The 12,070-nt window shown below is 41.3% G+C and overlaps 1 protein-coding gene across 1 annotated transcript in view; it reads left to right on the plus strand.

The window, feature by feature from the left end:
* Nucleotides 1–2: 2 nt before the first annotated feature.
* Ubl3 (ubiquitin like 3) overlaps nt 3–12,070 on the plus strand; it is a 46,768-nt gene continuing 34,700 nt past the window's right edge. Inside the window, exon 1 of the mRNA XM_071703283.1 lies at nt 3–1,060. Within this exon, the coding sequence (XP_071559384.1) occupies nt 1,028–1,060 (33 nt within the window). The 5' untranslated portion in view covers nt 3–1,027. The remainder of the gene's footprint in view (nt 1,061–12,070) is intronic.

The raw sequence follows: 12,070 nt of genomic DNA on the forward strand, positions 1-12,070 counted from the left end.
CGACGGCGCCATTGGCGTGGCGCCCATCGAGGGCATCGAGTCCGCCGTCTAGTCGATCGCGCTACCTCCGCGACGCCCGTCTTGCTCCGATCCGAACCGAAGTTCTCGGCTCCAGGGAGCGCGAGATCGCCATTTTATGTGTTTGGCACTGTCACGGGACGGGTGACACGGGTGCGTGCGTGCGTGCGTGCGTGCATGCGTGCGGTGCGGTGCGGTGCGGTGCGGTACGGTGCGGTGCGGTGAGTACGCGGTACTACACCCCGGGGCTGAAGGAGTCGAGGAGTGCGCGTCCGTCCGTCACACGGCGGTTGCCCCGCGGCGTATCCCCCCGAGTTGCGGAGTTGGTGCGGTGGTTTTAGCGCGTCCGCTAAAAACATGTTGCCCGAACAACGGCCCGGCCCGGACGCGTACAAGTAACGCACGGTGGCGGCCATCGGCCCAATCGCGGCGATAGCGCTCGCGATTCGAGCGGGGTGTCGGTCGCGGTGCGAGGTGGCACACACGACACGACGCGGCCTATCGAGATGGTGTAGTGTAGCGCGCGCGCAAGGCGGGCCCCTGCGTGAGCGCGAGAGAAAGATTGTGTTTTCGTCCTCGCCGTCGTCCTCGCCGTCGTCCTCGCCGTCATCTCCGCCGTCATCGCCGTCGTCTTCGTAGTTCGGGAGTAGAGTGCACCTGCGGATCGCGACTCGTCTCCCGCCCTTCGTCGCTCCCGTTGCATCGTCGTTCTACTCTGTCGTCCTCGTCGCCGACGACCGTCTCGACGATCACTGTGCCATCGTCATCGACCTCGTCGCCGCCGTCGTCGTCGCCGTCGCCGTCGCCGTCGTCGTCGTCGCCGTCGCCGTCGCCGTCGCCGTCGCCGTCGCCGTCGCCGTCGCCGTCGTCGTCGCCGTCGTCGTCGCCGTCGTCGTCGTCGTCGTCGTCGTCGGCGGACGTCGCGAGACGCCCGACGTCGTCATCGAGACGGATTTCACCGATTACCCTGGATTACTCGCGACACGACGCCTCCTGGCCATCAGTTACGATGACTACGGTGCGCACCATACCCTCGGACAAGGTAAGTCCCCTTCCACCCTCTCCCGCGCCCTATCATATATTTATCTACGATATCGGGGGTGCATTTACGTCGATCTATCTCTCTCCTCTCCTCGTTACGCGTCTCTTGTCATCAGCTTGTCTCACGTCTACCGCACCCTCCCGGCACTCCCCCTACCCCTCCCTCCCTCCCGCCCCCCTCGTCGTCCTGCGTCGTCCTCGCGAAGGACGGAGGAGAGAATCCTCCTTCCTCGCCACCTTCAGCCTCTCCTACGCCTCCCCCGCAACCACCGCCTCCTCTTACTTCTGCATTTCCTCCTGCTCGCCGCCACCTCCTCCGCCCTCCGCCTCCTCCCTTCGCATACTCCCGAGCAAGGCCTTTTGCGCCATGACGTCGGGAAACTGTGAGATATACGTCGAACGTGACACTAGGCGCATCTGCCCGCTGCCTCTCCGCGAGAATTTTGCGGTCGACAGGATTTTTCGGAGTATGGACGATAAATGTCCGCGTGGGATATGCCCGCTGCGTGTCGCGACCCGATGTCGCGACTCGAGGGTGGGAAATGAAAATAAGCTGGAATAATAGAAAGCGGGAGAGAGGATCGTGTATTTGACCTTTTTGTTTGCGGAATTAATTAAACGGACAATTGATTGTTCTCCAACTTGCGCAAACCGGACAGACGCTCGCGCTCGTGTATTAACGCTCGTTAAATACGCTTGCCTTGACACTAGAACGACGAAAAACGCTTCGCGGATGATAAAAAAAAATGAGAGAGAGAGAGAGAGAGAGAGAGAGAGAGAGAGAGAGAGAGAGAGAGAGAGAGAGAGAGAGAGAGAGAGAGAGAGAGAGAGAGAGAGAAAACAGAACTGGAGGAAGGAAATGAGATAAGGTGCGAAAATACGAGAAACGTTAAACGCTTTGACACTTTTACTCCCGAGCCAGACGAGATATCGACTGCTCCAATTTAGAAATATTGGATGAATGCCTCCCTTGTCTGTTTATCTCCATTGTCGTGTAGACAATGTGTTTTGACGGATGATAAAGTCAGTCGGCATGTTACTTGTATGCGAATTTGTTCCTCCTCCCCCCCCCTCCGTATATTCGAGTTCCTTTTTTCGTTCGCTATTTAGCGCGCATGTGAGAGAGTGAAAGAGAAAGGAAGAGTCGAAGAGAAATTCTCCGTCTTTATTTCACGTTGTGGCATTGATCTCCATTTATAGACGGATGAAACTCCGAATCAGGCGGCCACCACTTATAGGCGCTAAACGCAACGCTAAACGCAACGCTCTAAACGCATCGTGGACCTTGGTGTCTTTAATGCACGCTCCGTTTCGTAACGAAGCACGGCCTACGTTCCGTGCCGCAGTTGTCGTTACGTTGTGTTTTCCTCCCCGTTTTCTCTGTCTCTCTCTCTCTCTCTCTCTCACGCTCGCATCGCTCGCGTATCATCGTGCATTTAACGCGAATGATTAAGTATAATTCTGAGTCTCATTTTTCTGTCACGCCACTCGCGCTCATCGCGCTCGTTATTCTCGCGTAATGAGACATTACTTAGCCGCTGGATGTGAAATGCGAAATATCGCGTATCGCTAAACGCAGGAGAACAAATCGTCGGAATTCGGAATTTCCCATCTCTCGACATGGGAAGATCTCTCGCGTTGTCATCGTTAAATCATGAATCATTTGCTCGTTTTCGATGGTAAATCAAAGTCTCGAAAGAAATGCAGACATACTTAATTGTTCGAGCGGCAAAGTTAACGCTGCGGCTGAGTAGATTTTATAAACTTTACGTAATGTGAAGTAGGAAGTAGCGCACCTTGCTGTCAATTAAGACAATCGACTGAAATACTTCATCAATGAGTCACGATATCGGAGTCATTCCTAGAAAAAGATTAAATGAGCGTATAAGTAGAATTTACGTATTCGGGACTAAAAAACGCTCGTTTGCGTATCAATAAACAACTTCGAGGTATTTCTTGCAAAAAAGATCTAAGAAAAACACAATGCACGTCTTCGCATCGAGATGTGATATTTCAATCTTGATAACGCGAAAAAAAGCTATTAATTTGCGTGGAAAATAACGATTGACTTTAATCTTTGATCAACTTGTGGATTTATCCACTCAGACCTATATCTTGTTATATACGTAATAAAATATTTATTTTTTATTTATTATATTAATAAAAAAATTTTATCTGTTATTATTATATTATATATAACAAAAATCAATTTCGTAAATTTGAAACGTAATCGAACTTTTTGCGAGAATTGTAAAAAATAATACATAATATTATTTTAAATTTTGTTAAAATCGCTTAAAGCACGAAATTGAAAAGATTATCTCGAAGATTATTTATTCAAAATCTATAAATTAAATTAAAACCGCGATTTAAAACTTAAAGATAAAAAAAGCGGCTGTTATTTTCCGAATAATTTTCGATACTTTCCGATGTATCGCGTGTTTATGGGCTAGTTCGATCGCAGTCCTGTCAATCGCTTATTGCACCGCTATTTTTTCGCAACCGCGTTTTTCCACGGAAAATTGCGAAGAAACGGCGATTGCCGTCGTGACGTCTCAAAAGGAAAGTCGAGCCCCCGGATTTCACTCCATTATCATACTTTCAGAAATTAATATTTCCATCTTGATTCTTGCGTTAGCCTGCTGATTGCGGACTTGAGAGATTCCACCGCGGATAACAATGCTCCTTCGCGCATCAATTTCGCGTCTCATCGTGCTCGCGTGTCGGTGGACGACGTCTTAATGTAATATTCAGGAATTAAAGACTTTACTCCTCTTCACTCTAGATATCTGGATGTAATTAAAGTGTCGGATGGATTTTTCATAAGGCCTTAAAGTCCATCTTGAGTGACTTCGTAATAATAACGTCGCGTTTACGTCCTCGAGCTTGTTAAATCTAAATGCCTATCTAATATATTAAGACCGAATTTCCAAATATCACGTACCTACATTTTATTGCAGACCGAGCTTATATACAAATTTAAAATTACTTTGCATTAAGATAGAAATTATTGGTTGCTCCATTTTTTTCCAACTTAATTAACTGTTTATCAGTTTAAAAATATATATACTTAATACAACTGAAGTGAACTTTACAATATGATATAATTTTGAAATCTAATCTCTTTTAAGTTCCATGTAAATAATACGTATAATCCATATTTATTGTAATATTTAACAACATTTTGAATTAAAGTTAACTAAAATGTATCTTAGGATACTTATAAAAGATACCGTCAAGTTTTATTCTCTGACAATGTATTCGTGAAGCATATACATATATGTTGAAATCTCTAGCAGTTTAGAAGAGAGAATAAGTAACGTAAGTATTTTATTACAGTATGAAATCTCTTTTCCTTTCTTTCACGAAACTTTCGCGCAGAAAGAAAAGTAGGTACATTAGATGAAAAGTAAAATTCAACTGAAAAATTTACGAAATTCAGATTTATTGTTATCGATCGTTCTTTTTCTCGTACATGTCGAGTTTTCAGTACTAACATAAAACTTTCGGAGTAATGTTTTGACCCGCAATGTTTTGGTCGCGACACGCGAGACATTACGCGCATTGTTCCGCGGCGCCGCGACAGACCTCTGCATTAACGACGAAATTTATCAGTCACGCACGTTGTGCTAGAAATAATAATGCGTTCTTCTCCGTGTCGAATTAGGCTAGCCTCGGGGCGGCTTTTCGCGCGAGGCTCTACGAGACGATCATCTCTTTTCCCTTCAGCGTTTCACGGCCGTTTCGTGCGTCTGTCGGGCTTTATACACCGTTGCTTATCATCGTGCGCAATTATACGCGCCGCGTGCAACAAAGGAGCGTGGCAAGTGCGCGCAACCTCCTTACGCGTTTTGACTCTTAAACCGAGACAACTGCGAAAGTGCTTGTAATTAAAAAAGATACAGCTCTCGTGACGTTTCTCCATTTCCCTTGGATTGCGTTACAAATAGATATATACGATAAATAAACGTGTGGAAATTAGACTCTCTTGGACCTAGAAATTTCTTTGATGTGGATAAATCCCCGCCATAAACATTTACCATATTTACCTAGCGTTTCTCGTGTTCCGGGAGACTCGAACAACCAGCTGTGCACGTTGAGCAAACATGTGTGCAATAAATTCTCATATATTGCAGTTACCGAGTTATCATTTTGGCTATAAAGTTTTTAGCTCTTTATAGAATTGCGCGAAGTATAAAGTAAGCGTATTAAATTTCTTTCACGAGATCTTTCGTCTTTCGAAAGAACGAGAATATAAGACCTATTTCTAATTTTAACGAACAATGGTATATGGAGAGGAAAAAAAATTGATTATCGTTTTTTTTTTTTGTAATATGTCGTTCGAAGTATGCGCTCCTTTTGCCGACGTGTATAAAGACCGCCTCTGCATCGTGCAGATGCATGCAGGTTTCTTCGGCCTGTGTTTTCCCGCCCAAGTATATATCGTGCGTTATTACTTTCGTGGGAAGTTGTCGCAATGACGGCGCAATATTACTCTCGGGAGGATACTTAACATTGCAAATTAAAGGGCCCGAGCAACGCGAGTTTCGAGAATGTATAAATAAATAACGAGAGATCTCTCCGTCTGCACTTTCTTTATACACTTCCTACATTCGAAAGGAAACAAATGCGTACTCGCTTAATGTAATTACACTTCATTACAATAATAATTCGACGGTTAAACAGAGAAAGAGAACGGAAAAATTGTAGGAAAGTATAGAAAGCGTGGCTAAGAAGAGCGGATCTCTTTATTTTCCCAACTTGGCGGTCTTTAATTTGATTTAACTCTTTTAGCCGCGTGAAAATTATTCGATTATGAAAAATAATGGTACGCCGATAAATTTTGCCGAGAGGCAAAACCGACTGCAGGAAATCCGTCAAAGAAAACCATGAATCTGAAAGATATTTTTCTAATAAAGGTGAATAAATAATCGCTTCGTATAATTCAGCGACTGTGCTGCATTTGAAATACAAAAAGGAACGTTGAAAATATAGATCGACTTTAATCTTTTGAAAAATGCACGATTGCAACAATGCGGGCATCCGCCGGCGTACGTTGAATCGGAGCAGGATCGTTCGCGTGATATCTGTTGACGTCGAGTCGGCGCGCTTTTATTTTATTTCCCCGGAAGCGCGGAAAAAAGCGAGCGCGTGAGTCACGTCCGGCCAGAAATCTTTTCGCGCAAATTTTATTATTCAAGGCGAACGCGCGCGCAATGTATATCGGCTTTTGTTCGCGGCCAAGGCTAATATCGGTCGGCGTGATCGCGTACTTATATACGAAGAAAAAAGAAGACACGAAACGGTGGACATTGTAAGTCTCTATTTCCGCGCGAATGACTTGCGCCGATTTTGGCTTGCACTCTCATCGTGTGTTTACCGCTATAATATTCGAGTAACGTACAAACTCGTAATTATAATTTACACTCTATTTCCTGGGTATTCCCCAGTATTCAGATATCGTCTCGGGCCGACTAAGAACGAGAAAAAAAAAATTCTTATCGTTTTTTAAATACATATTTCATCGAGTGCCGCTTGTAAAGCTTCCCGAAATTTTAATTAAAGAATTTAATTAATTATCGAATTCTCTTTTAGTCTCAATTTTAATAACGAAAACATGGAATCTCTGACAACAATTTTTGAATTTTAAATCTTGACAAATCTTTTTCTCAAAGGTTGTTTAAAAAATGAGATTTATTACACATATATACATAATCAATTCTAAATAAATATGTCATATTTTATTTTTGTTTATCTCGTGTGAAAGAATTATGGCAACCTTTCGAGACTTGACCTTTTAACATGTGATATGAAAACATGGAAGATAATTCTACGAGATATCTTACGAAATATCCCAAAATAATTCGTTTATAATTAATTGAGCGATCTATAAATAATTTGATCTCGCGTACGAATGATAGTTACATCAGTACTAAAGACAAGTTATTCATAATTAATTATTTTTTGCTTATTATAATCGCACGTTTCAGTCAAAAGGTCTTATTAAAAAAGTTATTGGCAAATTAGTACGATGCACGCAGAATAATCTCGTATGTAACAATTCTCCATGCATTCCTCCGCAACGTCCGTTTCATAAAACGCACGCCAGCATTTTCCGCCCGGATTTCATAGATTGTCGATCGAGCACGTGCGTTCGATTTCAAAGGAGGACGGCGCAGGTGCGCGGTTTGTATTAGTATAGTTTCCTGTTTCGCGACGCAAAGAATTTTTACAACTTGCGTATGAATGAAAATGAAACCGTAATATAGCTCGCGCTTCCGATAACTTCGGCATGTTCGGGATAAATCCCGCGGACTTGCATCGGCATCGCGTTTCGCGATAAATAACTAAAAACTATTTTTGCATCGTCGAGTAAACGTATATGCGTGCCTGCGTGCGTATGTATGTCGTAGCGAGAGCGATGGATGTTGGAGGTATATGTAAATGTGCTGTAAACGGGGTGATGGGCACGCGCGCGCGCGTGTTTGTCAGAGAGAGAAACGGAGAACGCGATGAGATTCTGCGTATTTCACGGTAACCGCGTTAAACAAACATCGACGAGGAGCTACATGCCGAGTGATTGCGTCGGGATCACTATACAGCTGTCGCAATTGCGCGCGCCCGATTGGCCGTCCCATTGCGATCTACTTTACACACGATGAGCAGGTGCCGGCAGTCGGCGACTTGTCCGCAAATAATTCGCGCCGCGATATCTCCGGGACATATCGCCGAATGCGGTAATTGCGGTAGCTCGAGCTTCTATAACCGTAAAGCGAGCGAGCGGTTTTGATAAAGAAGACACGAGTCTCTGAAAAGACACGAACTAAATATTCAAACGAGACGTATATATCACATTTTATTTGTCTAGATTCTTTTTTTAACTTGTCATTAAAACTTGATCGCCTGACAGGATCTCTCCAAAATTTTTGTCCACCGAGATTTCCATAAAAATTTCATAGAATTAATCGGATAAAATGGGAATAACGTGTTGCAGAGGTAAAAATCTGAAAAAATCTTCTATCTAACGACAATAAAAATTCTATACTTGACTGTAAATAAAGTTCTGTACTTGCAAGCGTATGTTACACCATGACAAAATGACAGAATTCTGCATTTAAATTTTGAATGAGCCAGTCATCATCGGCAGTGAATTAAACGCAATTGCTTATCGCGAACGCAAAGGACGCGATTGCAAATTGGAGTTCAATTCACTGAAGACTGTAACGCGGATGAGATCGGACAATGTGCAAGTTATCTTATCGCTGATCCGGGGAGAACGGTAACGTTAACGGACGTGTGAGAAAAAAGGTGCGACGGAGAAAGGAACGGAGGCGGACAAAGACTTTCGATATCGCGTCAGAGCGCTGCAGTCTAATTGGTTTAAAGCACGGACAAGCTACTGGTATAACTCATAACATATCAGCACTTTGTTCAATAAAGCCTAACGATGCAATTTTGTCTTTAAATCGTGCGATATTGCGATATTAAAAATCATTTACGTATAAAACATTAGTTACGAGTGATTTGGTTGTGATAATTCTATTGTATTAATTTATTTATTTGAGCCAGCTCTTAAAAACGCTAAATAGAATATAAATTATACAAAGCACAAAGCATATACGGAAAAAGAACGGTTTTGCTGAAATATCTAAAAATTAGGCCAGTTACAGACCTGAAAATAATTATGTTAAACCATCAAAATAATTATGCAGGACGCTCAAGCATGATGATAATGCGAAAGTTTTGACATTCTAGCAACCAGCTTGAGCGTCCAACGTAATTACTTAGATGGCTTAATATAATTATTTTCAGATCTGTATTTAGCTAAATTTTTTAATACTTCAGCAAAACCGTTCTTTTAAAAATAAATACAAAATAATATACGACAGATGTATTATTATAATTATATCAGAGAAATCAACGATCACAATCAATGAATCAATAATAATAATAATTATTAATTATGATTAATTTATCGATTATATTTTTTATTATAAAATCGTGCATTAGTTGCACCAAAGAGACAACTTGTTAGTTAATCGAAATTCTTTATATTAATTTACTTATTATATGAACCGTGCAAACTAAGTGATTTTGCAGTTATCTCTGTGTGCACTATTATCTGCTGTAAATCTACCGATCGAAATCGATAGTGATATACGTTGTACTTGTGAAAGGCGACGAGATTCGTGACGAGCTGTTGCAAGCCGCCCTCGTTGCAATTTAGCCTCGTCCTAGAATCAAGGATCCGTGGATCCAGTCAGTTTGCAAACGGGGAGGGGAGAAACGGAGGTTTTTCACTGAAACAATTGCAATAAGGTTACAGTGTAATATTTTTTTACACGTCGCGATATGCGATATTAAATGCATTTTTAGATTATATATATATTTTTAGAATAATTGTTTAAATAAGAATAAGTATTAAGAAAATTATAATAATTATAATTATAGTAATATTAATAATTTTATATTATTAATTATAGTAATATTATGACTTTGGTCGCGATTATTCGACGCGTAAACAATGATTATACAAAGTTTAGCTCTTATAAATTACACTCATTAACGAAGAATTTTTAATTCGAAGAAGTCTAATCCTTATCGCTTATAACGATTCAAGATTTCTTACATTTCTTACATTTCAAAAATAACACTTTTGTTGTCAGAACTGTGTTGATTAAGGAAACGCTGATAGACATAAATATAAGTGGACTTTTGCTTTGAATTTTTTATTGAATCTTATTATCGGAGTTTGCGATAAAACTAGGCAGAAAGAGAAATGGAAACCAGATTAAGAGGGCAATAGACTATAAAGGCACTTATAATGTTTCTAATGTGACACATGACGCATGTACTTGGAATCCGATACAGATACTCCGCAGTTACATGAAATGTTGTATAGTTTGCATTAGCCACCATTTTCACGATGTGTCGTATCAACATAACGATATGCAGGCGACAGTAGAGTTTCGCGCGGAGCTGAAACGATATTTCGGAATATTTCATCCACGTTTCTCGATATATATCCGTAATAACTACGCATCATCTGAAAATATATCAGGTGTGTATTTGTAGTTATATTTAGTGTGTGTATTCTGCTTTTTCGAATGATATTCTATCCTGATGAATATTAAATATCAGTTATATAAGTTAGAAATAATAAAAAATTTACAGTGGATTTTTATACAAAAATATTCTGTACCTTAAAATATAGTTGTGCTTATTTTTTGTATTTATTTTTGCCAAACCGTGGATATTATAAAATGAGAAATGTAATATTTTACTTACAAATACACGCATTTAGTTGGAGATAATTTAATTTCCGAGCACGGTTTCATAATTCGAAATTGATATCTTTACTATGTGAAATCATCATCGAAGTTTGTGAAAGACAAAAATTTTTTAAGTTATCTTTTTATGTACCATAGCGTGTCACTAATTCATTTATATAATTTGTGAGAATGTAGTTTGAAATTAGCCAAGATAACGTATCGGAAAAATGTATAGTTTTATTTAAAAATAATTCTTTTTTAACTACTTCTTGATGAAGACAAAAAATATTTAGGTATATATTTCATATTTTAAATATGAATATTTGACGTTTAAGACTCGATGAAAGGTCTAGTCACTTCTTACAAACTAAAGTAAGATACCGTATAAGAATTTTTCACTGATAGACGCATATTGTAAATGTTTCAAAGAAAATTCAAAGGTCGCGACAGCACGTAATCAAAGAAAAGCGGAAGCAAGAACACGGGTCATAGGGTGACGGGGCGGGAAGAAAGGGAGAAGGAAAAAGCCGCTCACGAAGCATTAACGAAGAAAGCTTTCGAGCGGACGGTTAAGAGGGTGGAATTTATGGCCGCGCCGAATTACCGACGTAAAGCAGCAGCCGCGTAGCGAAAGGAGGAAATCAATTCGAAAGTCCTTCTTCGTTTTTGCCCGGGAGAAAGAGACAGGCGAGCCGCCGCCGGAAGTCGCAAATCTGTCGTCACCTGCGAACCGAACACTAACGGGGGCACGATCTATCGATAAGACGCGTAATTCTGGAGGAAAAAATAAAAGCGAAAGAAGAGCGAGACGCGCCGCTGTGGATCCATTTTTAAAGTTCGCTAACTCCAGAGGCAGCTGGCGAAACGGTCGGTGACATTGTCGGATTTATGTACGGTGTCCCGGACCGTTACCGGATGTTCTTTCAGTTAGATGTACCAAAGGTTGCTCTGGAGAATGCTCTGGGACCGTTTTGTTGTCACGAAACGTGAATTTCCGTCAACGCGGCGGAGAACGCAAAGTCAAACAGATTGAAATAAAAAACTTTTCACCGGGTATATGTATTAATGTTGAAATTTAAAACATTTTACGCTTGAAAATGTATTAATGTCGGGAGTGGAAAAATTTTAATTTTAACATGTTGCGAGTATATCATAGTTTTTGGTGGCTGAGAGAATTTCCATGCAGCAAATAACCAAATCGCGATAACCCGGTGAACAGATAACGAACTGTTTTGCAGTTGATCTCAACTACACTTTGTCTTAACGCGGACTTAATTTATGACTCCAAACTATCAAGATATATTAACACAATTTACGAAGTTGCCACATGAGAAGTCTCGACAAACTTTTACTGCGCGCAAAACTTGAAAATAACTTATATATCCCAAGAGATTGTTTATAAGACATTAATAATGAATACACTTAAAGAAAGCTGTCAAAAGCATCTAAACAGAAACAGAAAAAAATCTGGCGCCGTGTTTATAAACGATGGGACACGCGCGATATGAACTGGTTTAATTAGGACCATATGCCGATCCCCGCGTGATGGTGCCAAAAAAAGCACATTCGGCTGGCGGGGAATTCGGATTCTCGATGAGCCTGTTTTGCAGCGCGGAACAACAATCTGCCGGATTTTCCCGTGATCGCGGTATCGATCTGCGAATAGGGATCGCGCCAAGCCGAGCGTGAAGATAATCGTTTTGTCCGTTAGACAACCTCTGTCGGTTCCCCCGAGCTAT

This window comes from Temnothorax nylanderi, unplaced genomic scaffold, assembly GCF_030848795.1.
Source record: "Temnothorax nylanderi isolate EJ_2023f unplaced genomic scaffold, tnyl_v1.0 TNYL_tig0035_pilon, whole genome shotgun sequence".
Lineage (NCBI taxonomy): Eukaryota > Metazoa > Arthropoda > Insecta > Hymenoptera > Formicidae > Temnothorax > Temnothorax nylanderi.